The following is a 27,381-nucleotide window of genomic DNA, read 5'->3' as shown; positions in this document are numbered from 1 at the left end:
AAGATGAAAAGGATGAATTCACCACCAAATAAAGATGAAATTAAAGTAATTATTAGGAACTATTTTGCCAAGATACATACCAGTAAATCAAACAATCTAAGTGAAATGGATGAATATTTACAAATATGTAACTTGCCCAGTTAACAGAAAACAAAATAAAATACTTGAATAAAGTTATCTTAGAAAAAAAAATAAGCCATCAATAATTCCCCCTAAGAAAAAAATCACCAGGATCAGATGGATTCAGAAGTGAATTCTACCAAACATTTAAAGAACAATTAATTCGAAGATTATATAAACTGTTTGAAAAGTTGGTAAATAAGGAGTCTTACCAAATTCCTTTTACAACACAAATATGGTGCTGATACCTAAACCAGGAAGAGTGAAAACAGGGAAAGAAAACTATAGATCTGTTTCCCTAATGAATATCGATACAAAAATTTTTAAATAAATACTGGCAAGGAGAATTACAGCAGGGTATCACAAGGATTATATGCTATAACTAGGTGGAATTTATTGTAAGTATGTAGAGGTGGTTCAGTATTAGGAAAACGATCAGCATAATTGACCATATCAACAACAAAATCAACAAAAATTATATGATTATCTCAATAGATATAGAAGCTTTTGACAAAATACAACACCCATTCCTATTAAAAATACTAGAGAACGTAGGAATAAATGGAATTTTCCTTAAAATGATTATTAATCTAAAATCATCAGCAAGCCTTATCTGTAATAGGGATAAGCCAGAAGCCTTCCCATTAGGATGAGGGGGTGAATCAAGGATGTCCATCATTTCCACTATTATTCAATATCGTACCAGTAGCTATAGCAGTAAGAGAAGAAAAAGAAATTGAAGGAATTAGAATAGTCTGTGAGGAAACAAAACAGTCACTCTGCAGATGATAAGATATTATACTGGGAGAATCCTAGAGAATCAACTGAAAAACTAGTTGGAATAATTAACAACTTCTAGCAAAGTTGCAGGATATAAAACAAAGCCACATAAACCATCAGCATTTCTGTATATTACCTACAAAGTCCAGCAGCAAGAGATAGAGAAATTCTGTTAAAAATGTAGACAATATAAAATACTTGGAGTCTGTCTGCCAAGGCAAACCCAGGAACTAACAAACATAATTACAGAACACTTTACACAAATATAGTCATATTAAAAATATTGGAAAAATATTAATTGCTCATGTATAGGCCAAGCCAATATAATAAAAATTATAATTCTACCTAAATTAATTTATTTATTCAGTGTCATACCAATCAAACTACCAAAAATTATTTTATGAATCTATAAAAAATAATCAGATTTCATCTGGAAGAACCAAAGATCAAGAATATCAAAAGAATTAATGAAAAAAAATGTGAAGGAAGAAGGTAAACTGGTAATATCAGATCTTAAAATGTTTTCTACAGTGGTAATCATCAACACAGTCTGGTACTGGCTAAGAAATAGAACATTGACTAGTGGCATATATTAGGTACACGATACACAGTAGTAAATAGTCATAGTAATCTAGTGTTTGATAAACCCAAAGAGCTAAGCTTTTAGGACAGGAACTCACTATTTGACAAAAACTGATTGGAAAACTGGAAAAGTTTGGCAGAAACTAGGTATAGAACAATATTTCACACCGTATACTAAGATAAAGTCTAAATTAGACATAAAGGGTGATACCATGGGCAAATTAGGGGAGCATGGAATAGTATACCTGTCAAATCTGTGGATAAGGGGAAGAACTTACGACCAAACAACATAGCATTATGAGATGTAAAATGGATAATTTTTTGTTATATTGAATTAAAAATGTTTTGCACAAACAAAACCAATGCTGCCAATGTTAGAAGGAAAGGAGAAAACTGGAGGGGGAAGGGGGTTTTATAGCAAGTTTCTCTGATTAAGGCCTTATATCTGAAGTATATGGAGAACTGAGTCTAATTTATAAGAATATGAGTCATTCCCCAATTGATAAATGGTCAAAGGTTATGAACAGGCAGTTTTCTGATGAAGAAACAAAGCTATATGTAGTAATTTGAAAAAATGCTCTACCTTGCTATTAGAGAAATGCAAATTGAAACAGCTCTGAGGTACCACTTCATACCTGTTAGATTGGCTAATAAAACAGAAAAGTAAAATGGCAAATGCTAGGGGGGGTTGTGGAAAAATAGGTATACTAATGCATTGTTGGTTGAGCTGTGAACTGGGCCAGCCATTTTGAAAAATTTGGAACTGTGGCCAAAGGGCTATAAAACTGTACATACCCTTTGACCCAGCAATACCACTACTAGGTCTGTATCCCAGATAGATAAAAGGAAAAGGACCTAGAGTGTATGAAATATTTACAGCGGCTCTTTTTGTGGTGGCAAAGAATTGGAAATTGAGGGGATAAAAAATGATCACAATGCTGAGAAAACTTATATGAATTAATGCAGAATGAAGTGAGCAGAACCAGGAGAACATTGTACACAGTAACAGTAGTATTGTATGATGATCAGTATGAATGACTTAACTATTATCAGCAATAAATGGTCCAAGACAATTCTGAAGATCTTATGATGAAAGATGCTATCCACCTCCAGAGAGAGAATTGATGGAGTCTGAATGCAGAGATCAAAACATACTTTTTTTTTTTAACTAATTCTTTGGGAGTTTTTTTTTTGATGAGTCTTCTATTGCAACATGGCTAACATGGAAATGTTTTACATGACTGTACATGTATAGTCTATATCAAATTGCTTGCCTTCTCAGGGAGGGTCATGAAGGGAGAGAGGGAGAGAATTTGGAACTCAAAATTTTAAAAAAATGTTAAAAATTGTTTCACATATAATTGAGAAAAATGAAAAAGTTTGTTTTCAAAAAAGTAATCAATCTTTAGTATGAAGTAAAATTTTAATGTTTATAGAATTATGAACTTTTCTGCGATGTGGAAAAAAATGAGTTATTAACCATAGGCTTTTCAATACTGTACTATCGTACGGTAGAAGCAGTGAAGTTCACTGAATAGAAAACTGGCCTCAGAGTTAGGAAAACTTGTATCCCAAGTCTTGCTCTCATTGGCTATAACTCTAGGGAAGTCACTCAACTTTGGTTAATCTGGGCAACTCTCCAAGATGCTACCTGTACTACTTGTGAGTTTCCTCACAACAGTTTCTTCTAACAGTGGACTCACAGTCTGGACTGGAAAAACACACACTTATACACACAATTACTCTATAAATTTTATTACATCATAGATATGTCTTGGATGTTTATTTTTATTTTTAACCTTTCTAAAGTAAGCCAAGACAGCAGCCATTATTAAGTGCCTACTCTCTGTCTGGCATTGTGCTAAACAGTGGGGATACAAAGGTCAGAAAATAGTCCTTACTGTCAAAGAGTTCACACTCTGATGGAGTAGACAATAAGTAGATAAACAGCTGTACAGACAAGACATATATTGGATAAATTGGGAGTGATCTCAAAGGGAAGGCTCTGAGGTAAAGTCTTCTTGTTGAAAGTGGGAGTTGAACAGAGATCAGAGGTGAGGAAGTACAGAGATCCAGGCATCGGGAATGATGGTTAGAGAGAATGCCAGGAGCAGAACAATTGAATTGGGAGTCAGAATGACATCTTTGAACCATTTTTTTGTTGGGGAGATTTGGATAGAGAAAGACACATAATTTTTCTATTGCCCAGTTCTTTATTTTTGTGACATAAATTATTATAATAGTTACCACCAAAATGAGGTTCTATTGGGCACGTTGTGAGTATGTAGTAAAGAATTGTTTATTGATTGATCCTAAGGAACTATTACATAACAAAGTTCGTATATCCTCTGAAATGGAAGTACTTCATGACATATTGGCAAAATACTAAATTTTAGCAAGTGGTGGCTAAAGAAGAGATGTGCTACTATTGTTAAAACATTTTCCAGATTGCTTAAAATATATTTAATATTAAATAGATATGTTAATATAAATGTTAGAAAATAATTTTGGTTCTCACTTACATATGTCTACATTTTTCAGAGGATAATCAGTGGTACCGTGCGTCAGTTCTGGCATATGCTTCTGAAGAGTCTGCTTTAGTTGGCTATGTCGATTATGGAAATTTTGAAATCCTTAAATTGAATAGACTTTGTCCCATGGCACTAAGATTATTGGAATTGCCAATGCAGGCCATAAAGTGTATCTTGGCAGGTATGAAGTAGTTATAATAATAATAATGGCTAACATTTTATAACATATTAGAGTTCAGACTAAAAATTACCATATGGCAGTTTATAGATTAAATCCCAAAGTAAAGGTGCTGCAGTTAGAATGAAAAGGGTATTGCTTTTTCTTGGAAGTTAAAAAGATTAGAAGAGGGGGATGTAAGGTTTATACTGTAATTTCTATGAAGGGATGAATTTTACCCATAATTTAAAAGAAGGTGACTTGAAAGGAATAATTGGGAATTTATACTATAATTTCCATAAAAGTATTTAATATATTTTATTTTATTTTGAGAGCATCTGTTGTTGAATTGTTGCTGTGAGAAATATAAGTAATGTTTTAAAAATACTATTTTAAGGAGTGAAGCCATCATCAGGAATCTGGTCTCCGGAGGCAATTTGTCTCATGAAAAAATTAATACGAAATAAGATGATTACAGTGAAAGTTGTAGACAAGAAGGAAAATAGTTCTGTAGTGGAGCTTATAGATAAGTCAGTTAAACCCAGCATCAGTGTTTCTGAAATCCTCATCGAAGCTGGCTTTGCTGTAGGAGAAAGCAAGATATTGACAACAGATACATCCAGTGACTTGCAAGAAATTAGTGGTAAGTAAATGTTTGATTAGCAACTCTAATAGCATATATGGTAGAGTACGAAATGGGAAGTGGTCTAAGTTCAACAAAAAACATGAATAAAACTATGAACATACCTGACTGATAACTTGGTTCATTCACAGGATAGGTGACAATAGGGTTCATTTAAATATCAAGTAGGAAGCCCTTGTTATTTTCCAGGCATTGGGGATACCAGACAAAAATAGACCAGTCCGAAGGCAGCTAGGTGGCGCAGTGGATAAAGCACCGACCCTGAAGTCAGGAGGACCTGAATTCAAATTCAGCTTCAGACCAAACACTTAACACTAGCTGTGTGACCCTGGGCAAGTCGCTTAACCCCAATTGCCTAAAAAGAAAAAAAAAATGCAAGAGAAAAGTATGCTTCAATCTGTATTCAGACACCATTAGTTCTTTCTCTGGGGATGGAAAGCATTTTTCATCATAAGTCCTTCAGGATTGTCTTGGTTCATTGTATTGCTGAGAATAGTTAACGTTTACAATATTGCTGTTACTTGGTACACAGTTCGTTTCACTTTGCATCAGCTCAGGCAAGTCTTTCCAGGTTTTTCTGAGAGCATCCTGCTCATCATTTCTTATAGTACAATAGTATTTTATCATAATTTTATACGACAACTTGTTCAGTCATTCCTCAATTGGTAGACATCCTCTCAATTTCTAATTATTTGCCCCCAGAATGAGCTGCTATAGATATTTTTGTACATATAGGTCTTTCCCCCTTTTTAAAAAAAATCTCTTTTGGAATATAGACCTGGTAGTGGTATTGCTAAGTCAAAGGGTATGCGTGGTTTTATAGCCCTTTGCGCATAGTTCCAAATTGCTCTACAGAATGGTTGAATCAGTTCATGACTTCAACAACAGTACGTTAGTGTGTCATTTTTACCACATCCCTTCCAACATGTCATTTACCTTTTCTGCCCTATTAGCCAATCTCATAGGTATGAGGTAGCACCTCAGAATTGTTTTAATTTGCATTTCTCTAATCAGTAGTTAGAGTATTTTTTCATATGGCTATAGATATATCACCTGATCATATCTTTTGCTCATTTATCAATTAGGGAATGGGTCTTATTTTTATAAATTTGACTCAATTCTCTATATGTTTGAGAAATGAGACCTGCTTCAAAATTTTTTTCATTTTTAATATTACTAACTATATTTTCCTCCATCCGGTTTCCCCATCCCCCATTTATTCTATTCCCTCTCTCTCCTTTCACCCTGTCCCTTCTCAAAAGTGTTTTGCTTCTGACTACCCTCTCCCTATCATACCTCTCCTTCTCTTATCCTCTTCCCATCTTACGTTCTTGTAGGATAAGACAGATTTCTATACCCAATTAAGTGTGTGTGTTATTCCCTCTTTGAGCAGATTTTGATGAGAGTAAGGTGCACTTGCATCCCCTCACCTCACCCATCTTCCCCTCCACTGCTTTTCCTTGCTTCTTTTATGGTAAATAATTTACGTCATTCTACCTCTGCCTTTTGGATGAGGCCAAATTTTGAAGAGTTTAAATACCAGAGGAGTTTATATATTTGATATTAGTATTAATTACATGTCATATTACATGAATTATGTGAATTACAACCAGTTCTTCAGTAGGGAGTCACTGGAGTTAGAGTAGGGGAGTGACATGGTCTGACCCATAAGGAAAATTACTTTGGAAAAACCCTAGGAAGAGTTGTATTAAGTGATATATAGTGAAGTGAGCAGAACCAGGAGAAAAGTTTTTATAGTAACAACAGTATTGTAAAGATCATCAACTTTAAAAGACTTAATAACTGATCGGAATAGTGACCAACCATAATTCCAGATGAGTTATGATAAAACATGCTGCCCTCTTCCACATAGCCAATAGGCTCAGAGTACAGATTGAAGCATAGCTTCTATCTTTTTCTGTTTAATTTTGGACATGACAATGAAGAAATTTGTTTTCCATGACTATGCATATGTTTAAGATATTTTGTTTTTCTTTCTCGATGAGTGGGGGAGGGAGAAAGAGACTTTGGAACTTAAAATTGAGTTATTGGGAATAAATAAAGTTAAAGAAGGAATGTTACTGGCAATTGTGTGGAAGATGGATTGGAATGGGGAGAGATTTGAGTCAGGGATGTCAATTAGGAAGCTTTTGCAATAGTTCAGACAATAGATAATACAGGTTTGAACTAAGGTAATGGTTGTATGAATAATGAATGAGAAGGGTTCAGGTAAAAATTATGCTGGGGTTGGGGCATAGAAACAAGGTTTGGCAACCGTTTGGGAATATGGGGTGAGATGTACTTGAGTTGAACATAATGCTGAAGTTGCAAATCTGGATTACTGGGATAATGGTAGTACCCTTGACAAAAATAATGAAGTTCCATGATGGCTGAGTTAATGAATTTGAGATATCTGTGGGTCATCTAATTTGAAATGTCTATTGCACAGTTGAGGATGCAAGACCAGAGTCAGGAAAGAGGCTGGGGCTGAATATATGAGTCTAAGACATCTTCACAGAAATGAGAGAGACTGATACTTAAAAAAAAACAAGAGGGGAGTGATAGAGGAAACATTCTGAAGAAGGGAGGGAATTGAGATCAAGGGCACATGTAGAGAGGCTGTCTTTGAAAGACTATCTTGTTAAAGGAAGGTGATGTGGGTTTTGAAATGGAGTAAAGGAATGGATGGGGACACGTTTTGTTGACAGATCCAAAGTTACGATTAGAAGACCAAGGGCTAAACTTAGTGTTAAATGTAACATCCAATTGAAGCAGCTAGGTGGCACAGTGCATAGAGCACTGGTCCTGGAGTCAGGAGGACCAGAGTTCAAATCCACCCTCATACATTTACTAGCTATGTGACCCTGAGCAAGTCACTTAACCCTGTTTGCCTCTATTTCCTCATCTGTAATAATGAGCTGGAGAAGAAAATGGCAAAGCACTCCAGTATCTTTGCCAAGAAAACCCCAAATGGGATCACAGAGAATTGGACACAACTGAAACAACCCAACAAAACAACAGCCAATTGACAATCAGAAATAGATAATATGGCATATTGAACAGAATCCTGAGCTTCAAGTCAGGAACCCAAGAGAGTGAGTCCTGCTGGACACTTGATTAACTGTAAGTGACCTTGGGTAAATCATGTAATGCCTGATCAAAAAATCAAATTTAGAGTGGAAAAGGGCCTTAGAAGTCATTGATAAGGAAAGTGATGCCAGAAATGTTAAATGACTACATAGCTAGTGTCTGAGGTGTGGAATTTTAATCTAGGTTTCTCTAACTTCAAGTCCTACCTTACCATGCTCCATGTAATCCTCACCTATCCTCACTTAAGCTGCTTGTATGGTCTGTTAGTCTTGTTAGGAGCAGGCCATCCAGCTTTTCTTCCTGGACCTCTGATGAAGGAGAACCTTTGTGATCTCTGGAGTCTATTACTCTTCCTCCTGTTCTCACTGGTGTTATCTTATTTCTTTGCTCCTTCTCTCCCCAGTATACAAACGACATAAACTCTGGTATATCTTAGTAGCATCTATGTGTAAGGCATGCCAGGTTATAAGGGATATATAAAAATAACTGTTAACAGTGGTCCTTACCTTCAAAGAGCTTAAAGTCCTAGGAAAAAAAGAGAAAAAAATGTATGTACAAATAACCATAATGTTAAAATAAAAGACAGATTCATAATAGATATAAAATATCATATATTTGGTGTGTTTTTCTTTTGGTATTCTGAAGCAGTTTGCTTTTTGTCTTCATAGCTATTTTAACTGCTGAAGAAACAGTGAACAAATTTGAGTGGACTTGGGTTGAACTAGCTGTTAACGAAACTGTCAATGTTATGGTTTGTATGTTATATAATCCTGGAGAATTCTATTGTCATATACTTGAAGAGGATGGTAAGTTACTTATAATTCTATACCAATTTATCTTTATATAGTCTTCATTTTGTTAATGTGTTGCTATATTTGACACATGATACACATTCGTCTCTTTAAAGGAGAGAAGTAGGTTATCTTTCAGTTTTTAAGAGGTAATTTATTTCAAATAAGTTGACTTTCATACTTCCTATGTTAATAGTTCTGTCATCTCACTGATTAGGTGTTCCTTTCAGTAGTGCTAATCATAACCCATCTGGGACCTCTCACAAGTCCTTTAGAAGATCTGCCCAAGATGATAGAAACATTCATGTTGTTAATTTTATATGGGTACCAGTGTAGCCTGTGGGTTGCCCATGTTATTCCTTGATCTGAATACATAACCAAACCACCCACTTTTCTGATTACATATCTGGATGATTTGTTTCTTTTCCTGTTCATAAGTCATATGCTAAAAGCACCACAACCTGTCATTTGATTCTTTGCTGATTATGTTGCAGCATGATTTGGAACCATAGTAATACCAAGAAGAATTTTAATATTTATAGGGTTTTTGTTTGAGATAGTTTCTTAGTATCATTGAAAGCACTATGTAGTTTCTCAAGCATGATTCATCCTGCTTTCTAACTCCCATTCAATTCCATATCCAGATTATTGTTCAACTAGCGTGTCTCTTCAAGATTTCTGCACTAATGGATCATCTCAGTGGCTTTTTTAAAAAAAAAGTTTTGTTGCCTTTGATTGTTGCACCACCATCATTTCCTCTTACATCTTTACCAACAGTGTATGGCATATTCTATGTCTATAGCTCTGTGCCTTTTAAAAAAAAATTTAAACACTTTCAAAGACAAAGTATTACATATATATGCATATATATATGAAATAAATTTCATTGATGGTTTTAAAAATTATACATTAAATTTAATAGGTAACAAAATTGCCTTTTTGTTTTTTCTTTTCTGTTGTACTCGGACATTTCACATAGCTGCATGTTATAGTCAATCAGGAATCTGGAGCTACTTTATTTTTTCTGTATGGCTTTTTAAACTAAACTTTTCAGTGGTAGTAAATCTCATTAAGGAAGTTCAGTGTATTACTTCAGGACTTATTGCAATCAATAACCAGGGTAATCTGCAAACAAAAGTAACTGAAAGATCAGATCAGCTATAGGAAATTCCTCTTCCATTTTTTTTTTATGCACAGTATTGCCTTCATGACAGAGGCAAATACTTTTGGAAAGCATGCATTTCCCTGTTACATACTTTACTTGAAATTGATAACCAGGGAATTGTTATGTCTATTAGAGAGTACAGCCTTAACATATGTATGGGAGATGCTTTGTTAGAAAAGTGGTTAATGCTGAATTTTGCCCTGAGTCAAATGTATTTTTATAGTAAAACAAAAACTCAAACCAGGGCCGTATCTTATATTTTTTCGAGTTTTTAGTCAGATATGTTAGCTATGAAGATATGTGCTGTTATAGAAAGACAGCTGGCAAAAGTCTGTTAGTTTCCTACATATTTTTATTTAAAACTATCAATTATGTGAGTGAATAGCACTCAAAGAATTTATAGAGATGAGAAAATAGACATATGGTTCAATAGTTATTGATTTTCTTGGTTGCCTTTTTTCAGTAGTAATATCATCTTTTAATTCTTCTTGATCATCTAATATCTTATCCTCCCTCTCCAATATTTTGAAAATTAATCCTTCAGTGCCCTCAAAAATAATTTTTTCCTTTTTTTAAGGCAATTGGGGTTAAGTGACTTGCTCAGGGTCACACAGCTAGTAAGTGTCAAGTGTCTGGTCTGAGGCCGGGTTTGAACTCTGGTCCTCCTGACTTCAGGGCCGATCTCTATCCTCTGCACCACCTAGCTGCTCCCTATTTTTTCCTTTTGTATGTACTTGGTATCTTCTAGCTTTTCTTCCTGTGACTTACTCAGTACTGTCTCTTAGCACATTGGGAATAGAGACATTAGAATCCAAATGTGTGCATTCTCATACATAAAATAGCTTGCAATAGAAACGTTGACAAAATTTTTCCTTTGTTCATGTTGGTTTAAACTTCATGTCTCACTTCTGAATAATCGTGGAGTGATCTGGGGGTTTTTTTGGGTGGGCTTCATATCATGTGTTGGAAAATTTTTGAAAAAAAGCTCATCTTACAGGTGGAAAAAACAGAATTCCATGGAGGTTAAGTTATTTTCTCAAGATCACACAGGTTTAAAGCATCCAATATAGGATTTGAACTCGGGCCCTCTGAGAAGAAGAGATTCTTAATTTGCTGCTTATTAAACTATATAGGCTGTAAGGTCCCTTTTAAAACTGAGGTTCTGTGAAACCAGTAATTTCTTAACAATTTGATTTTTGTTATATTTAGGACTTGCTATTTCCAGAACTTCCCATTTCTCTTTTTGATGGAAGTATTCTGGATATATAGGCATAGGACTCCTATGCAGCTTACAAGTCTTTGGCCTCTTGAGTGTTATGATCCTGAATCTTATTTACTATTTTTTTTCTGTCTTCCACTGCCCAGAGTACTAAGGAATATGTTAAATTAGTTTGGAGAATCTTCTCAAACTCTTTGTAGAATTTTTTACCCTCCTAATCCTTTCCAGCACGTTTGGACATAAACTGCAGTTATCTTCATTATGGTCTTAAAAGTTTGGGCTCATGTACAATCAAATGAAACGTATTTCCACATTAGTCATGTTGTGAAAGAAGAATCAGAGCAAAAGGGAAAAGCCATGAGAAAGGGGAAAAAAAAAGAGAAAATAGCATGCTTCAATCTGCATTCAGATGCCATAGTTCATTCTTTGGATGTGGATAGTATTTTCCATCATGAATCTTGTTCAGTCATTCCCCAATTGATGGGCAGCCCCTCAATTTCTGATTCTTTGCCACCATCAAAAGAGCTGCTACAAATATTTTTGTACATGTGGATCCTTTTCCTGTTTTTTATGATCTTTTTGGAATACAGACCTGGTAGTGATACTGCTTGATCAAAGAGTGTGTACAGCTTTATAGCCCTTTGGGCATAGTTCCAAATTGCTTTCCAGAATGGTTGGATCAGTTCATAACTCCACCAACGATGTATTTATTAGTGTTCCAATTTTCCCACATCTTCTCCAACATTTATCATTTTCCTTTTTTGTCATATTAGCCAAGCTCATAGTTGTGATGTGGTACCTTAGGGTTGTTTTAGTTTGTATTTTTCGAATTAATAGTGATTTAGAGCATTTTTTCATGTGACTCTAGATAGCTTTAATTTCCTTATTTGAAAACTATCTGTTCATATCTTTTGACCATTTGTTAATTGGGAAATGACTTATGTTCTTATAAATCTGATTCAGTTCTCTCTGTATTTTAGAAATGAGGCCCTTATTAGAAATACTGGCTGTAAAAATTGTTTCCCAGCTTCCTGCTTTCCTTTTTATCTTGGTTGCGTTGGTTTTATTTGTGCAAAACCTTTTAATTTCATTTGATAAGAGTTGTCTGTTTTGCATTTCATAATGTTCTCTGTCTCTTGTATGGTCATAAATTCTTTCTGTCTCCACAGATCTTACAGGTAAACTATTCCTTGCTCTCCTAATTTGCTTATGGTATCATCCTTTATGTCTAAATCATGTACCGATTTCGACTTTATCTTGGTATCATAAGGTATGAGATGCTGGTCTATGCCTACTTCCTGCCATATCATTTTCCAGTTTTCCCAGCAGTTTTTGTCAAATAATGAATTCTTATCCCAGAAGCTTGGGTCTTTGGGTTTATCAAACAGTAGATTACTATAGTCATTTACTACAGTGTTTTGTGTACCTAACCTATTCCAGTGATCCACCACTCTGTTTCTTAGCTAGTGCCAAGTAGTTTTGATGATTGCCACTTTATAATGTAGTTTTAGATATGGTACAAGTAGGCTACCTCCTTTTGCTTTTTTTTTCATTAATTCTCCTGATATTCCTGATCTTTTGTTCTTCCAGATGAATTTTGTTATTTTGTCTAGCTCTATAAAATAAATTTTTGGTAGTTTGATTGGTATGGCACTGAATAAGTTAATTCAGGTAGAATTGTCATTTTTATTATATTAGCTCGGCCTACCCATGAGAAGTTGAGATTTTTCCAGTTGTTTATATCTGACTTTATTTGTGTGAAGTGTTTTGTAATTGGGTTCATATAGGCCCTGGGTTTGTCTTGGCAGATAGACTCCCAAATATTTTATATTGTCTGCAGTTATTTTAAATGGAATTTCTCTTTCTGTCTCTTGCTGCTGGGCTTTGTTGGTAATATATTAGAAGTGATGATGATTTGTGTGGGTTTATTTTATATCCTGCAACACTAAAGTTAATTGTTTCAAGTAGTTTTTTAGGTGATTCTCTAGGATTCTCTAAGTATACCATCATGTCATCTGCAAAGAGTGATAGTTTCATTTCTTAACTGTCTATTCTAATTCCTTCAATTTCTTTTTCTGATCTTATTGCTAAAGCTAACATTTCTAGTGCAGTATTGAATAATGAGCATCTTTGCTTCACCTCTGATCTTACTGGGAATGCTTCTAGCTTATCTCCTTTAATATACAATGCTTGCTAATGGTTTTAGTTAAAGTCTACTCATTTTAAGGAAGATTCCATTTATTCCTATGCTCTCTGATGTTTTTAGTAAGAATGGGTGCTGTATTTTGTCAAAAGATTTTTCTACATGTATTGAGATAATCATATGATTTCTGTTAGTTTTGTTATTAATATGGTCAATTATGCTGATAGTTTTCCCAATATTGAACTAGCCCTGTATTCCTGGTATAAATCCTACCTGTTCATAGTGTATTATCCTCAAGATAAGTTGTTGTAATCTCTTTGCTAATTTTTATTTAAATTTTTTTGCATCAATATTCATTAGGGAAATTGCTCTGTAATTTTCTTTCTCTGTTTTGGCTCTTTGTGTCATAAAAGGAATAATTTGGTAGGACTCCTTCACCCAAATAGTTCATATAGTATTGTAATTAACTGTTCTTTCAATGTTTGGTAGAATTAACTTGTGAATCCATCTGACTCTGGAGATTTTTTCTTAGGTAGTTCATTGATGGCTTGTTCGATTTCTTTTTCTAAAATGGGGTTATTTAAGTAATTTATTTCCTCTTCTGTTAGTCTAGGCAATTTATATTTTTGTAAATAATCACTTAGATGGTCAGATTTATTGACATACAGTTGGACAAAATAGCTCCTAATTATTGCTTTAATTTCTTCATTGGTAGTGAATTCGCTCTTTTCATTTTTGATACTGGTAATTTGATTGCCTTCTTCACTTTTTTAAATCAAATTAAACAAAGGTTTATCTGTTTTATTTTTTTTCCCCCTATAAAACCAGCTCCTAGTTTTATTATTTGATTTTTAGAATTTCTAATTTGGTATTTAATTGGGGATTTTTAATTTGTTCTTTTTCTAGCTTTTTTAGTTGCATGCCCAATTCATTGATCTTTCTGTATTCTATTCATGTAAGCATTTAGAGATATAAAATTTCCCCTAAGAACTGCTTTAGCTGCATCCCATAAGGTATTTTTTTTTAAAGGCAGTTGGGGTTAAGTGACTTACCCAGGGTCACACAGCTAGTAAGTGTCGCGTGTTTGGTATGAGACCACATTTGAACTCAGGTCCTCCCAGGTTCAGGGCTAGTGCTCTATCCACATCCCATAAGTTTTAATATGTTGTCTCATTATTGTCATTCTCTTTGATGAAATTATCGATTGTTTCTATAATTTCTTGTTTGACCCACTCATTTTTTAGGATTAAATCATTTAGTTTCCAATTAGTTTTTAGCCTATCTTTCCATGGCCCTTTATTCCACACAATTTTTATTGCATCATGTTCTAAAAAGTATGCATTTAATATTTCTGCCTTTCTGCATTTGATTGTGAGGTTTTTATGTCCTAAGACATGGTCATTTTTTGTGTAGGTGCCATGTACCACTGAAAAAAAGGTGTATTCCTTTCTATCCCCATTCTTTTCTCCAGTTTTCTCCATAGGTCTTTCATATCTAAGTTTTTAAAAATTCTATTCACCTTCTTAACTTCATGTTTATTTTATGATTAGATTTATCTAGTTCTGAGAGGGGGAGGTTGAGGTCACCCACTAGTATAATTTTGTTGTCTATTTCTTCCTGTAACTCACTTAACTTCTCCTCTAAGAATTTGGATGCTATACCACTTGGTGCATATATGTTTAGTATTGATATTACTCCGTTGTCAGTGGTACCTTTTAGCAGGATGTAGTTTCCTTCCTTGTCTCTTTTAATTAGATATAATTTTGCTTTTGCCTTGTCTGAGATCAGGATTGCTACCCCTGCTTTTTTTTTTTACTTCAGCTATAGCGTAATATATTCTGCTCCAGCCTTTTACCTTTACTCTCTGTGTCTGTTTCATATGTGTTTCTTGTAAACAACATATTGTAGGAGTCTGGTTTGGTTTTGTTTTTGTTGGTTAGGCAATGGGGTTAAGTGACTTGCCCACAGTCGCACAGCTAGTAAGTGTTATGTGTCTGAGGCCGGATTTGAACTCAGGTTCTCTTGAATCCAGGGCTGGTACTATATCCACTGTGCCACCTAGCTGCTCCTTAAGATTCTGGTTTTTAATCTACTCTGCTATCCGCTTCTGTTTTATGGGAAAGTTCATCCCATACACATTCACAGTTATGATTACTAACTACATTTCCCTCCATCCTGTTGTTCCTCCTGTTTATACGTTTCTGTCCCTTTTCACCCTGTCCCTCCTCACCAGTGTTTTGCTTCTGACCACCACCTCCCTCAATCTGCCCTTCCTTCTGTCAGCCTCCCTTCCCCTAACCCCCAACTTCCCTATAGGGAAAGATAAATTTCTATACCCAACTAAGTGTGTATGTTATTCCCTCTTTGAACCAAATGCAATCACTGCTTACCCCCATCCCTTCTTTCCATCTACTGTAATAGGTCTTTTGCACCTCTTCATGTGATGTAATTTACCCTCTTCTGCCTCCTTTTTTCACTCCTTAATTTTTTTCATATCATCACATCAAAGTCAACTTATGCCCATACCCTCTATCTATGTATACTCCTTCTAACTGCCATAATAGAGATAGAGTTCTTAAGAATTACAAGTATCATATTCCTATTTAGCAGTGTAAATAGTTTAATCTTATTGAATGACATTGCATGACATATGCTTCTCTTGAGTCTTGTATTTGAAGGTTGAATTTTCTGTTCAGCTTGGTCTTTTTATCAGCAAAGTGTGAAAGTCCCCTATTTCATTGGATGTCTATCTTTTCCTCTGAAAGATTATGCTCAGTTTTGCTGGGTAGTTGATTCTTGCTTGTAATCCAAGCTTCTTTGCCTTCCAGTATATCATATTCTAAGCCTTCCAGTCCTTTAATGTAGAAACTGCTAAGTCCTGTGTAATCCTGACTGTAGTTCCTTGATGTTTGAATTGTTTCTTTCTGGCTGTTTACAGTATTTCCTCTTTAGCCTGATAATTCTGGGATTTGGCTACAATATTCCTTGCAGTTTTCATTTTGGGATCTCTTTCAGGAAGTGATTGGTAGATTCTTTCAATGACTATTTTACCCTCTGGTTCTAGGATATCAGGGCAGTTTTCCTTGAAAGATGTTGTCCAGGCTCTTTTTTGATCATGGCCTTTAGGTAGTCCAATAATTCTTAAGTTATCTCCCCTGGATTTATTTTCCAGGTCAGTTGTTTTTCCAATGAGGTATTTTTTATTTTTTCATTCTTTTGATTTTGTTTGTCTCATTGAGACATTAACTTCCACTTGCCCAATTATAATTTTTAAGGAATTATTTTCTTCAGTTAGCTTTTGTGCCTCCTTTTCCTTTGGCCAATTCTACTTTTAAAAGAGTTGTTTTCTTCAGCCAGTTTTTGTCCTTCCTTTTCCAAGCTGTTGACTTTTTTTTTTCATAATTCTGCATACCTCTCATGTCTTTTCCCAGTTTTTCTTCTACCTCTCTTACTTGATGTTTAAAATCCTTTTTAAGCTCTTCCAAGAGGACTTTTTGGGCTTGAGACCAATTCATATTCCCTTTTGAGGCATCACACGTAAGACATTTTGACATTGTTGTCCTCTTCTGAGTTTGTTTTGGTCTCCCTGTCATCATAGTAGCTTTCTATGATCAGGGGGTCTTTTCCATTTTGTGCTCATTTTTCAGCTTATTTCTTGGCTTTTAAAGTTGAGCTCTGCTCCTGGAGGACAGGGACACTGGCCCAAGCTTGGTCACTGGCTTTCCACGCTGGGGATTCAGGTGCTTGTGGCTTGCCCAGCATCCTGGGGTGTCCTGGCCTGGTTGTGCTTGTTGTGCCAGGGTTCTGAGTCTCACATTTTGCCTTCTGCAGTGGGACTGGAGTCCTCACAGCTGGCCTGCTGAGCCAGGGCCAACAGGCCTTTGTTGTTGATCTGTGCTGTGGCTAAAAGCCTCCCACTGGCTTGCCTGGACATTGTCTGCACTGGGCTGTGCTCTCCTTTTGCCCCAGTGCAACAGACCTTTCCTGAAGTCCTTCTAAGTTATCTTAAGCTGGAAAATTGTTTCACTCCCATCTTTTTGTGGGTTCTTTCACTCCAGAATCCATTTAGAGGCTTGATTTAATATCATTTATGAAGGAAACTGGGGAAAGCTTGCGCAGCTTTCTGGCTTCTCTCCTCCATCTTCCACTATTTGTTTTTCCAAAGATTTCTAAGTAGCCAGCATTTTACAGAGAAAAAATATTAAATATTCCCCCAAAGTTTCAAAAAAGGAATCATTGGCAGAAGTCAGTCACCACATAACTTAGATTCTTGATTAATTCTTTCCTGAATGTTGATTCTAAAAGATAGACTTAGGTCATAAAATCAAACTCATAAGAAAGAGCTAAGAAAAACTTGAGAGATCATGCAATAAACCTTTTTTTCATTTTATGGACATGGAAACTGAGCCCCATGGGACTAAAGTAGCTTGCCCAAAGTTGTAGAGCTAACAAGAAGCAGAGTTGAGAATAGAACTCAGGTCTTGTGGGTTCCTAAGCAGTGCCATAGAATTGTACCTGGCTGGTCACATTTAATGGTTTCTTGAAGGAAAGTAAGGAGTGCAATTCCATCAGCTAAATTACCAAGCGTTTCAGAGGGCTGGATTTCAAGATAAGAAATGCACAGAAGGATGCTGTTAATTCTAATCCCACATTTGTAACTGTTTGATGGACGGTTCTAGTTGGATTGAAGATACTTGAACTGGACTAAATTCTCATACAAGGAGAAAAATAGGAAAATTCTTTCCAGGTGGGAGAAATATCTTATGGAAAATTAATGGGACAAGAAAGGGCAAAATATTTTAAAGTGATTGGTCATATGGCAAGCTAGGTGGCACAGTGGATAGAATGTGGGCCAGAAATCAGGAGGACTCAATCTTCCTGTGTTCAAATCTGGCTTCAGATGCTTAATAGCTGTGTGACCCTGGGCAAGTCATTTAACCCTGTTTGCCTCAGTTCCTCATCTGTAAAATGGAACTGGATAAGGAAATTGCAAACCACTCCAGTATCTTTGCCCAAAAAACCCAAATGGGGTCATGAAGCATCAGACATGACTGAACAATAACAACAGTATGTGGCAAGACCAAGATACACACTCTGTGTACGGCTTGCCTGCTCCACTATTGCTCTCACTTTGTCAAGAGAACGTGGTGAATATTCCCGGCATTTTGGGTGAATTTCCTATGGTGAATTTATAGGTGGACGCATACAAATGTAATATGGGTTCAGCAGGTACAGGTGGGTTGTAATCTGCGTTATTGGAAGAAATAGTCATGTTGACAAAGTCACAGAGTCTTTGATGTATTGAAATGAGACCACTTTGGGTGGACAAGAAAGTTTGAGTGGATAAGTAGTCAGTGATAAGTCTAGAAGGATAGGTTGGCTTGTGGACTTTAGAGGGAAGGACTTAAATGCCATGCTGAGAAGTTAGGATCTTGTCTTGTGTACAGTAAATGGCATTTTAATGCGTTGGAAATTTTTTGCCAAGAGTGTGACATAGAACATAAAAAAAATGCAGAGTTAGAAGCACCTTTATGGTCCTGTAAGTTAGTATCCTTATATGGCAGACTAAAAAATTTGAAGAATTTGTTATTAATTATGGAACTCTACTTAAAGTTATCTGAATAACAACAATGGTTTTGGACCTGAAGAGTATTGGTGACATGGATTATTCAGGCAGACTATGGAAATGCTTCTCTGAAAAACTTTAAAAGTAGAATAGCATTTCCTCAATCTTCAAGTGTTTAGTTATTTTACAATAAAGTGTATTAGCACTAGTACTATTAAACACAATTTACTTAATACTGAGATGACCTCTTGGGATCTCTAGTATAGTAGTACTATGATTTTGTTTTTCTTTTAAGATACATTTTTCCTGATTAAAAATGTTTTTAGCTCTGCTCATATAGTAAAATATTACTCAGGACTGCATTTTTTCATTTGTATTTTCAGCTTTAAATGGGTTAAGTGAAGTGAATAGGTCTCTAGCAGAATACTGCCAACAAAAAATGCCCAATGATTTTATACCTGAAATTGGAGAGCCTTGTTGCGCTTATTTTACAGGTGAGACACCATGATGTATTCTTGACTTCGTCAGAACCTCTGTTCTTTGTACCTTTTTTGCCTTTTTACTAAAAGTATCCTTTTTAGGCCATAAATTGAGCTGTCTTTTTGACATGAACTTTCTCTTCATTTCTTCTCAGACTCTTCAGATAAAACTTCCTTTTCCTGGATAAATTTGTTGAATATTATTTAAGTGCTTTTTCTTTTTAGAGCCTCTGTTAATATGTGTGAACTTCTGCTAGAGTAGGTTGTTCTTTACCTTTTTATGCTTTGGACCTTTTTGTCCATCTGGTGAAATATATGGACCCCTTCTCAGAATAATTATTTTAAATACATAAAATGAAATATGAAAGACGACAAAGGAAACCAATTATATTTAAATAGTTATTAAAATATTAACTTCATGGGTACCAGGTTCAGAACCCTTACTTACTTAAGGGTAAGTTTTAATTGAAAGACTAGCTGAATTCAATTTTTTGTGGTTTAAACACATGTCATCTGTTATAAATGCTATTTTGAAAATATTCCAGAAAAATAAAATACTAAGTAAAAGACTAAAAAGGAAGAAGAAGAAAAAATCTGGGGATACAAAAAAAAGAAAAGAAAATGTTCCAAGTGAAATTTGAATTTAGGAATGAGTTTGCTTGCTATTATTTTATACCATCATTTTATTGTTTGTCACATAAAACAGGATCTGAGATCAATAGTAATAAAGGTAAATTATTGCTAATTATTTTATGATTTTTATCAAACTTTAAAATCTTAGCTATAGTTAAACATTTATTTAGTAGATAGATTGTGTATATAACCTTTATCTTATGTAAAATACCTTCCTAGAATAACTTGTAGTCCCTTAAGAGAGTAGGGCTAATGACTATCTAAAGGGCAGCTATGTGGCATAGTGATTAGAATGCCAGGTGTGAAGTCGGGAAGCACTCACCTTCCTGAGTTCAAATCTGGCCTCAGACACTTAGTAGCAGTGTGACCCTGGGCAAGTCACTTACCCCTGTTTGCCTCAGTTTCCTCATCTGTAAAATGAGCTGGAGAAGGAAATGACAAATCATTCTAGGATCTTTGTCAAGAAAACCCCAAATGGGGTCATAAAGAGTTGAACATTATTGAAAAATGACTGCAAAACAACAACAGATTACTTGAATCTGGTAGCAGTGAAAGAAAGCAAAGTGTACAGTTCACTTAACAAAAAAGGTTAACTTACATACTACTGTCAATATGTAGCAAGCTGAAGGAAAAAAACAGTATTTTGTCATAATTCATTATGTAAATTCTAGGTGATGGTAATTGGTATCGTGCTTTAGTAAAGGAGATATTACCAAATGCAGCTGTTAAAGTGCACTTTGTGGATTATGGAAACATTGAAGAGGTTACTACAGATAAACTTAGAAAGATGTCATCCAGGTTCTTAAAACTTCCATTTCAAGGAATCCGATGCTGGCTAGTAGGTATGTTGGGGAATATAACATTATTTTACTAATAAAAGTATTTAGAAAGCTCTGATTATTAAACAATATTAAATGTAAAGGCTTTTCACATTTAAATTTTTTTTTTTGGTTCAGATACTTCCATTAAAATAGAAAATACTATTTCTCATCATGAAATCTTGAGAAATAAGTATTTTAAACACTGGCTCAAGTAGTCACACCAATTTGTAAAATAAAAAAAAAGTAATTTTGAATAAGCTGAGTAATTTAAAATTATTTGGGAAGAAGATTAAATAATGTTAAATTTAACCACAGAAATAAGAAAGTACCTTTTGACATTTGTAGCTATCATAATTTTAAAACTTTTAAAAATCTTACATGTGTGCCACTATGACTTGGTAAACATTGATGTAGTATTTGAAGGAATGTTTTTAATTTTTGAAAGGAATTTGCAAATTGGAAAGATGCTAAAGCACAATTCTGTTCTTTAGTTTTATAAATCTTTTTTTTTTTTGGGCAAATGTGGCCTTCATCCCTAGGGATAAAAGGCACAATTGATTGAAAATTGTTAGCCTAAGCTAAGCAAGAAGGACCAAAGACCTTTAGTAGGACATATGATGCACTAATAGATGATAAAAGACAATTTCTTCTGGAAATTCTGTTAATGAAATTTTGTTGTTCTCCAGATATAAAACCTAGAAACAAGCATTGGAGTAAAGAAGCCACAGCAAGATTTCAGACGTGTGTTGCAGGAATAAAACTTCAGGCTAAAGTAGTGGATCTCACAGACAACGGTGCTGGAGTTGAACTCACCAACTTTTCTACTGCTTATCCAAAAGTTATAAGTGAGATACTTATTGACGAACATTTGGCTTTAAAAGATGAACCACCATGTAAAGATGCACAAAATGATAAATCTGTTAGTAAAATTGACTTGCCGTTTGATCTTGATGTGCTTCAAGGTAAGACTTCATTTCAAAATGTATTTGTTGTAATAAAACATTTCTTTATAAATATAGATTTTGGGGCTCAGTTAGGTGGAGCAGTGGATAGAGCACTGGCCCTGAGGTCAGGGGGGCCTGAGTTCAAATGTGGCCTGAGACACATAACATTTATTAGTTGTGTGACTCTGGGCAAGTCACTTAACCCCCAATTGCCTCCCCCACTGCCCCCCCCCCAATTTAGGATTTCCTCTTCCAAGTCGACATAATTTTCCAATAGCAATTTAATTCAGTGAACATGTGTTTGTATTGTATACAAAGCACTGTGCTTTGTTTAGTTTAGAATCTTATATGACCTTTCAGAAAATGAATTCTGTATTGGATCCAAGCGTCAGTGATTTTGTTGGTACCTATTAATTGTTGAAATGCTATAAGAAACCACTTTGTCGAAAATTAATATTATATATGGGGCAGCGAGGTGACACAATGGATAGAGTGCTGAGCCTGGAGTCTGGAAGACCTGAGTTCAGATGTGGCCTCAGGCATTTAATAGCTATGTGACTCTGGACAAGTCAGTTAACCCTGTTTGCCTCAGTTTCCTCATCTGTCAAATGAGCTAGAGAAGGAAATGGCAAACCACTCCAGTATCTTTGCCCAAGAAAGCCATAAATGGGGTTACAAAGAGTTGGGCATAACTGAATAACAAGAACATGATGTACATTTCTAATGTAATTTTCCTTAAAAGTATGATAATAGCTAACATTTATGCAGCACTTGAAAATATACACACAACAACAACAGCCCTTTGAAATCAATAGGTTAGGGATAGAGACTAGACCTGAGATTTCATTGTTATGGGAAACTCCCTGGTAAGGAAATTTCCTCTATTTATGCAAGTTGGCATCTTCTCTATAACTTAGAGTCTTACATAGAGTTGCCTACAACATGGACAGTTTAAATGACTTTCCTTTGGTCACACAGTTAGTACATGTGTCAGAATTAGATTTGGAACCCAGATCTTCCTGGCTTCAAGGCTAGTTCTGTAGCCACTCAGTTACAATGATTTGGAGATAAGTACTTCAAATATTATCTCCACTTTGTGGATAAGGAGATATAGGTTGCAAAAGGCGAATTGATTTGCTTATGGTCGACATAGCTCATGTATCAGATTCAAAATTTTCATCCAATTCCTTCCAACTCCAGGTCCAGCATTTTACTAAACCATGCTATTTCTTGTTTCATTCCATTTTGTGCAGGAGATCTGTTGCTGTAAAGTTTGTATTGATTAAATTTTTAGAAAGTAAAATACTATTTTAAGTATACTAGGGGAGTTTGATATTTAAAGAAATTGTAGTGTAATATATAGATTCTTTTGTAAAGTATGCAGTTAAGTTTTGTGAAGTCCTGATTTTTATGGATTGAATTGGCTATATCAGGTATGCCTGTGTTTTAAATTTGACCTATCTGTTCTCTAGTTTGAATTTAAAGGTATGTAATTATTTCCTGTTCTGCCATTTGCCTCTGTGTATAATGTTGGCTGTTAGCTTTTTGCTATTCTAGATGGTGGCTGTTCTCTATTCATATATCCTATGAAGACAAAAATTTTGGTTTCCTTAAAAACTTAGCTCAAGGCTTTTTCTTTTCTCCCTCTCCATATCACCTTATATATATTTTGTATCTGCTTATGGTTGCATGTATATATCTATATATATCTATCTCTATCACTGTCTACATATATGATAAATTGGACATAATTCCAGAGGGAAGGTACTAACATTAAGAGTTGTCAGGAAAGGCTTCTTGCAAAAGATGGAAGTTTAGCTCAGACATGGAGGAAGCCAAGAGGTGGACACAAGGTGGGGGGGGGGAGAGAGACAGAGAGAATGACAGTGAGAATGAATTCCAGGCCTGGGCAACACTATTGAAAATGCAGAGTTGGGAAATGAAATGCCTTGTGTGAAGAACATCAAGGAATATTAAGGCTAGTATCACTAGATCCCAAAGTATGTGGAGGGGAGTAAAGTATAATAATACTGTAAAGGTAGGAAGGGGCCAAGCTTTGGAGGGCTTTACAAGACTAGGATTTTATATTTGATCTTGGAAGGTATAATAGAGAGCCAGGAATTTATTGAATAGGGACATGACATGGTCAGACTCGAGCTTTGGGAAGATCAATCTGACAGGTGAGTGCAGGATGGACTAGAATAGGAAGACACTTAAGTCCAGCAGACTACCCAAAAGACTCTCGAAATAGGCCAGGTATGAAGGCATGAGGACTTGCACTGTGGTGATGGCAATGTCAGATGTCACCAAGGTTAAAACAACAAGATTTGGCAACTGATTGGTTATGAAGATGAGAGAGTAAGGAGTCAAGGACGACTCTAGATTGCAAGCCCAGGTGACTAAGAGGATTGTGGTACCCTTACCAGTGGTAGCTAAGTTGGGGAAAAGGGACAGTTTGGGGGCAAAGATATGAAGGTGTCTGAGAGACATCCGTTTCAGGATGTCCAGTGAGGAGCTGGAGATGTGATACTGAGAGGTCAGAAGAGAGGTCAGTGCTGCACAAATAGATATTTCCTTTTTGTCTTAGCATGCATGATGTCTGATGCACAGTAGGCACTTAATCAGTTCTTGATTCCCTATCACTCCTGTCTCTTTTGGAAGATTGTCAGCTTTTTCTTCCCCTCTTCTCCTCTAAATTTTGATAGCTCCCTGTCTGCTGGTTCGTGCTACACTGCCAGATAGGGCTGGGTCTCCCCTATCCTTAAGAAATTGTTATTTGACTTAATCCTCTCAAACTTAAATACTATGTGTCTCCCCTTCACAGCCAAACTAGAAAAGTTATAATCTTAACTTTAATTTCACTACTTCTCCTCACTTTTTAAATTTTTCATTCTGAACTTAAACACAAAAAATGAACATTTTCATATTTACAACAAAGCACAAAAAGATTACATATAAAACTGTAGATCTCCATTTCATGCTGTTTTTTTTAAATTTATGTAATAAATTCACCTTATTTTCAAAACCATCCTGTTTGTATGTGTTCTCCTCTGAACTTCATTCCATTCTTCTCTAGCATTTTAAAAATGTTTCAGTGGTCTTTTTTTCCCCTCTCATCACTTTTGCTAACCCCTCCCCATCACTATTAAAAACAGGAAAATAAAAAGCACCTTGTAACAAGTAAGCATAGCCAAGCAAAACAAATCTATATCTTGATCATGATTTTTCTGCACTGAGTCCATCACCTCTGTCACGAGTTGTATGACATGCTGCAACATAGGCCCTCTGGAAACATGGTTGGGTATTGCTTTGATCAAATTCTTTAAGTCTTTCAAAAAAATTTTTTTGTGCTTTTAAAAATTGTTCTCCTGGTTCTGCTCACTTCACTTAGTATCAGTTCATACAAGTCCAGGTTTCTCAGAAACCATCACTTTCATTGTTTCTTACAGTGCTGTAATATTCCATTACATTCATATACCACAGTTTGTTCAGCCATTCCCTAATTAATAGGTATTCTATTGATTTCCAGTTCTTTGCTTTTTCTTCTTCCTTTTAATTCTCCCTTTGGGATCAAGATATTTGTTTTGCCTGTAACTTTCTGGTATCATTCTCCCTCTCAACACCTTCCATGCCTTTCCTGACATGTTTCCCTGTTAATGTATTTTCTTTTCTTTTCTTTTTTTTGTTAGGCAGTTGGGATTAAGTGACTTGCCCAGGGTCACACAGCTAGTGAGTACTATGTGTCTGAGGCCAGATTTGAACTCAGGTTCTCCTGACTCCAGCAGCAGTGCTCTATCCACTGCACCACCTAGCTGCCCCATTAATATTTTCTACACCAAAGTCTTGAGTCTGCTCAGTCCTCATTTTTCCAATTCATAAATTCCTTTTTCTCATGCATCCCAATTATGATATCAGGTTCCACTTCTTTCTTCCTCTTTTATACACTAGTTTATTCCTTTTGTCCTCCCTTCTTTTTCCCTTTTGAAAACCCACAAAATAAGATTTCATTTTTTTTTTCAAAGAGCAAAAATCTGCCTTTCTACTCTAACCACCTTCTCTTCTCAGCCTGCATTGAGAAAGGGGAAAAAGTCCCTATTACAACTATGTATAGTGAAGCAAAACAAATGCCCATGTTGGTCATATCAAAAAAAAAAATCTTATTTTGTGCTGAGTCCTTCACCTCTCTATCAGAAAGTGTGAAGCATGTTTCATCATTTGTCCTCTGGAATTGTGGTTGGTCGTTATACTGATCAGAATTCCTAAGGCTTTCATAGTTGTATATTTTTACCATATTATTATCATTGTATAAACTGTTTTTGGTACTGTTCAGTTTTACTCTGCATCAGCTTATATAAATAAGTCTTCCCAAGTTTCTCTGAAATCATTCCTTTGATCATTGCTTACAGCACCAATAACATTCAATTACACTTATATACCATAACTTCTTCCAGTGTTCTCCTTTCATTTTAAAAATACACTTATTTATTTATTTTTAGTGTCAACATTCACTTCCATAAGATTTTTTTTATTTTTAATTTTTTTCCATAAGATTTTGAATTTCAGATTTTCTCCCCATCTCTCCCCTCACCATAAGATGGCATGTAAATTGATATAGGCTCAACATATACATTCATATTAAACCTATTTTCACATTAGTCATGTTGTAAAGAAGAATTAGAACCAATGGGAGAAGCCATGAGAAAGAACAAAAAAAAAAGAGAGCAAATAATATGCTTCCATTTGCATTCAGATTCTATAGTTCTTTTTCTGGATGTGGATAGTATTTTCCATCATGAGTCTTTTGGACTTGTCTTAAATCCTTGCATTGCTAAGAAGAGTTGAGTCTGTCAAAGTTAGTCATTGCACAGTGTGGCTGTTACTGTGTACACTGTTCTGCTGGTTCTGTTCACTTCACTCGGCATCAGTTCATATGAGTTTTTCCAGGTTTTCCTGAAGTCTGCCTACTCATCATTTCTTAATGCACAGTAGTATTCATATATCACAACTTGTTCAGCCATTCCCCAACTGTTGGGCATCCCCTCAGTTTCCAATTCTTTGCCACCACAGAAAGCTGCTGCAAATATTTTTGTACACATGGGTTCTTTTCCCATTTCTATGATCTCTTTGGGATATAGCCCTAGAAGTGGAATTGCTGGGTCAAAGGGTATGCACAGTTTTATAGCCTTTTAGGCAGAGTTCCAAATTGCTCTCCAGAGTGGTTGGATCAGTTCACAACTCCACCAGCAGATGCATTAAAGTTCCAGTTTTCCCGCATCTTCTCCAACATTTATCATTTTCCTGTTTTGTCATGTTAGCCAATCTGATAGGTGTGATGTGGTACCTCAGAGCTGTTTTGATTTACACTTTTCTAATCAATAGTGATTTTGAGCAATTTTTTCATATGACTATAGATAGCTTTAATTTCTTCATCTGAAAAACTGCCTGTTCATATCCTTTGACCATTTATCAATTGAGGAATGACTTGTATACTTACAAATTTGACTTCTCTATATATTTTAGAAATGAGACCCTTATCAGAGACACTGGTTGTAAAAATTCTTTCCCAGTTTTCTGCTTCCCTCCTAATCTTGGTTGCATTAGTTTTGTTTGTGTAAAAACTTTGCAATTTAATGTAATCAAAATTATCCATTTTGCATTTCATAATGTTCTCTCTTGTTTGTTCATAAATTCTTCCATTCTCCATAAATCTGACAGGT

General features: G+C 35.3%; 1 protein-coding gene across 1 annotated transcript in view; it reads left to right on the top strand.

Annotated features, from left to right (window-relative positions):
* The window catches only part of TDRD1 (tudor domain containing 1), a 71,925-nt gene that overhangs the window by 30,311 nt on the left and 14,233 nt on the right, over positions 1-27,381 (top strand). Inside the window, 6 exon segments of the mRNA XM_020988102.2 lie at positions 4,024-4,194; positions 4,568-4,813; positions 8,572-8,709; positions 19,171-19,281; positions 20,571-20,741; positions 21,407-21,682. Of these exon segments, the coding sequence (XP_020843761.2) occupies positions 4,024-4,194; positions 4,568-4,813; positions 8,572-8,709; positions 19,171-19,281; positions 20,571-20,741; positions 21,407-21,682 (1,113 nt within the window).

This window comes from Phascolarctos cinereus, unplaced genomic scaffold, assembly GCF_003287225.1.
Source record: "Phascolarctos cinereus isolate Bilbo 61053 unplaced genomic scaffold, phaCin_HiC Scaffold_3;HRSCAF=262, whole genome shotgun sequence".
NCBI classification, from domain to species: Eukaryota; Metazoa; Chordata; class Mammalia; order Diprotodontia; family Phascolarctidae; genus Phascolarctos; species Phascolarctos cinereus.
Note: the sequence above shows the minus strand (reverse complement) of the source record. Positions and strands in the feature narration are given on the sequence as shown.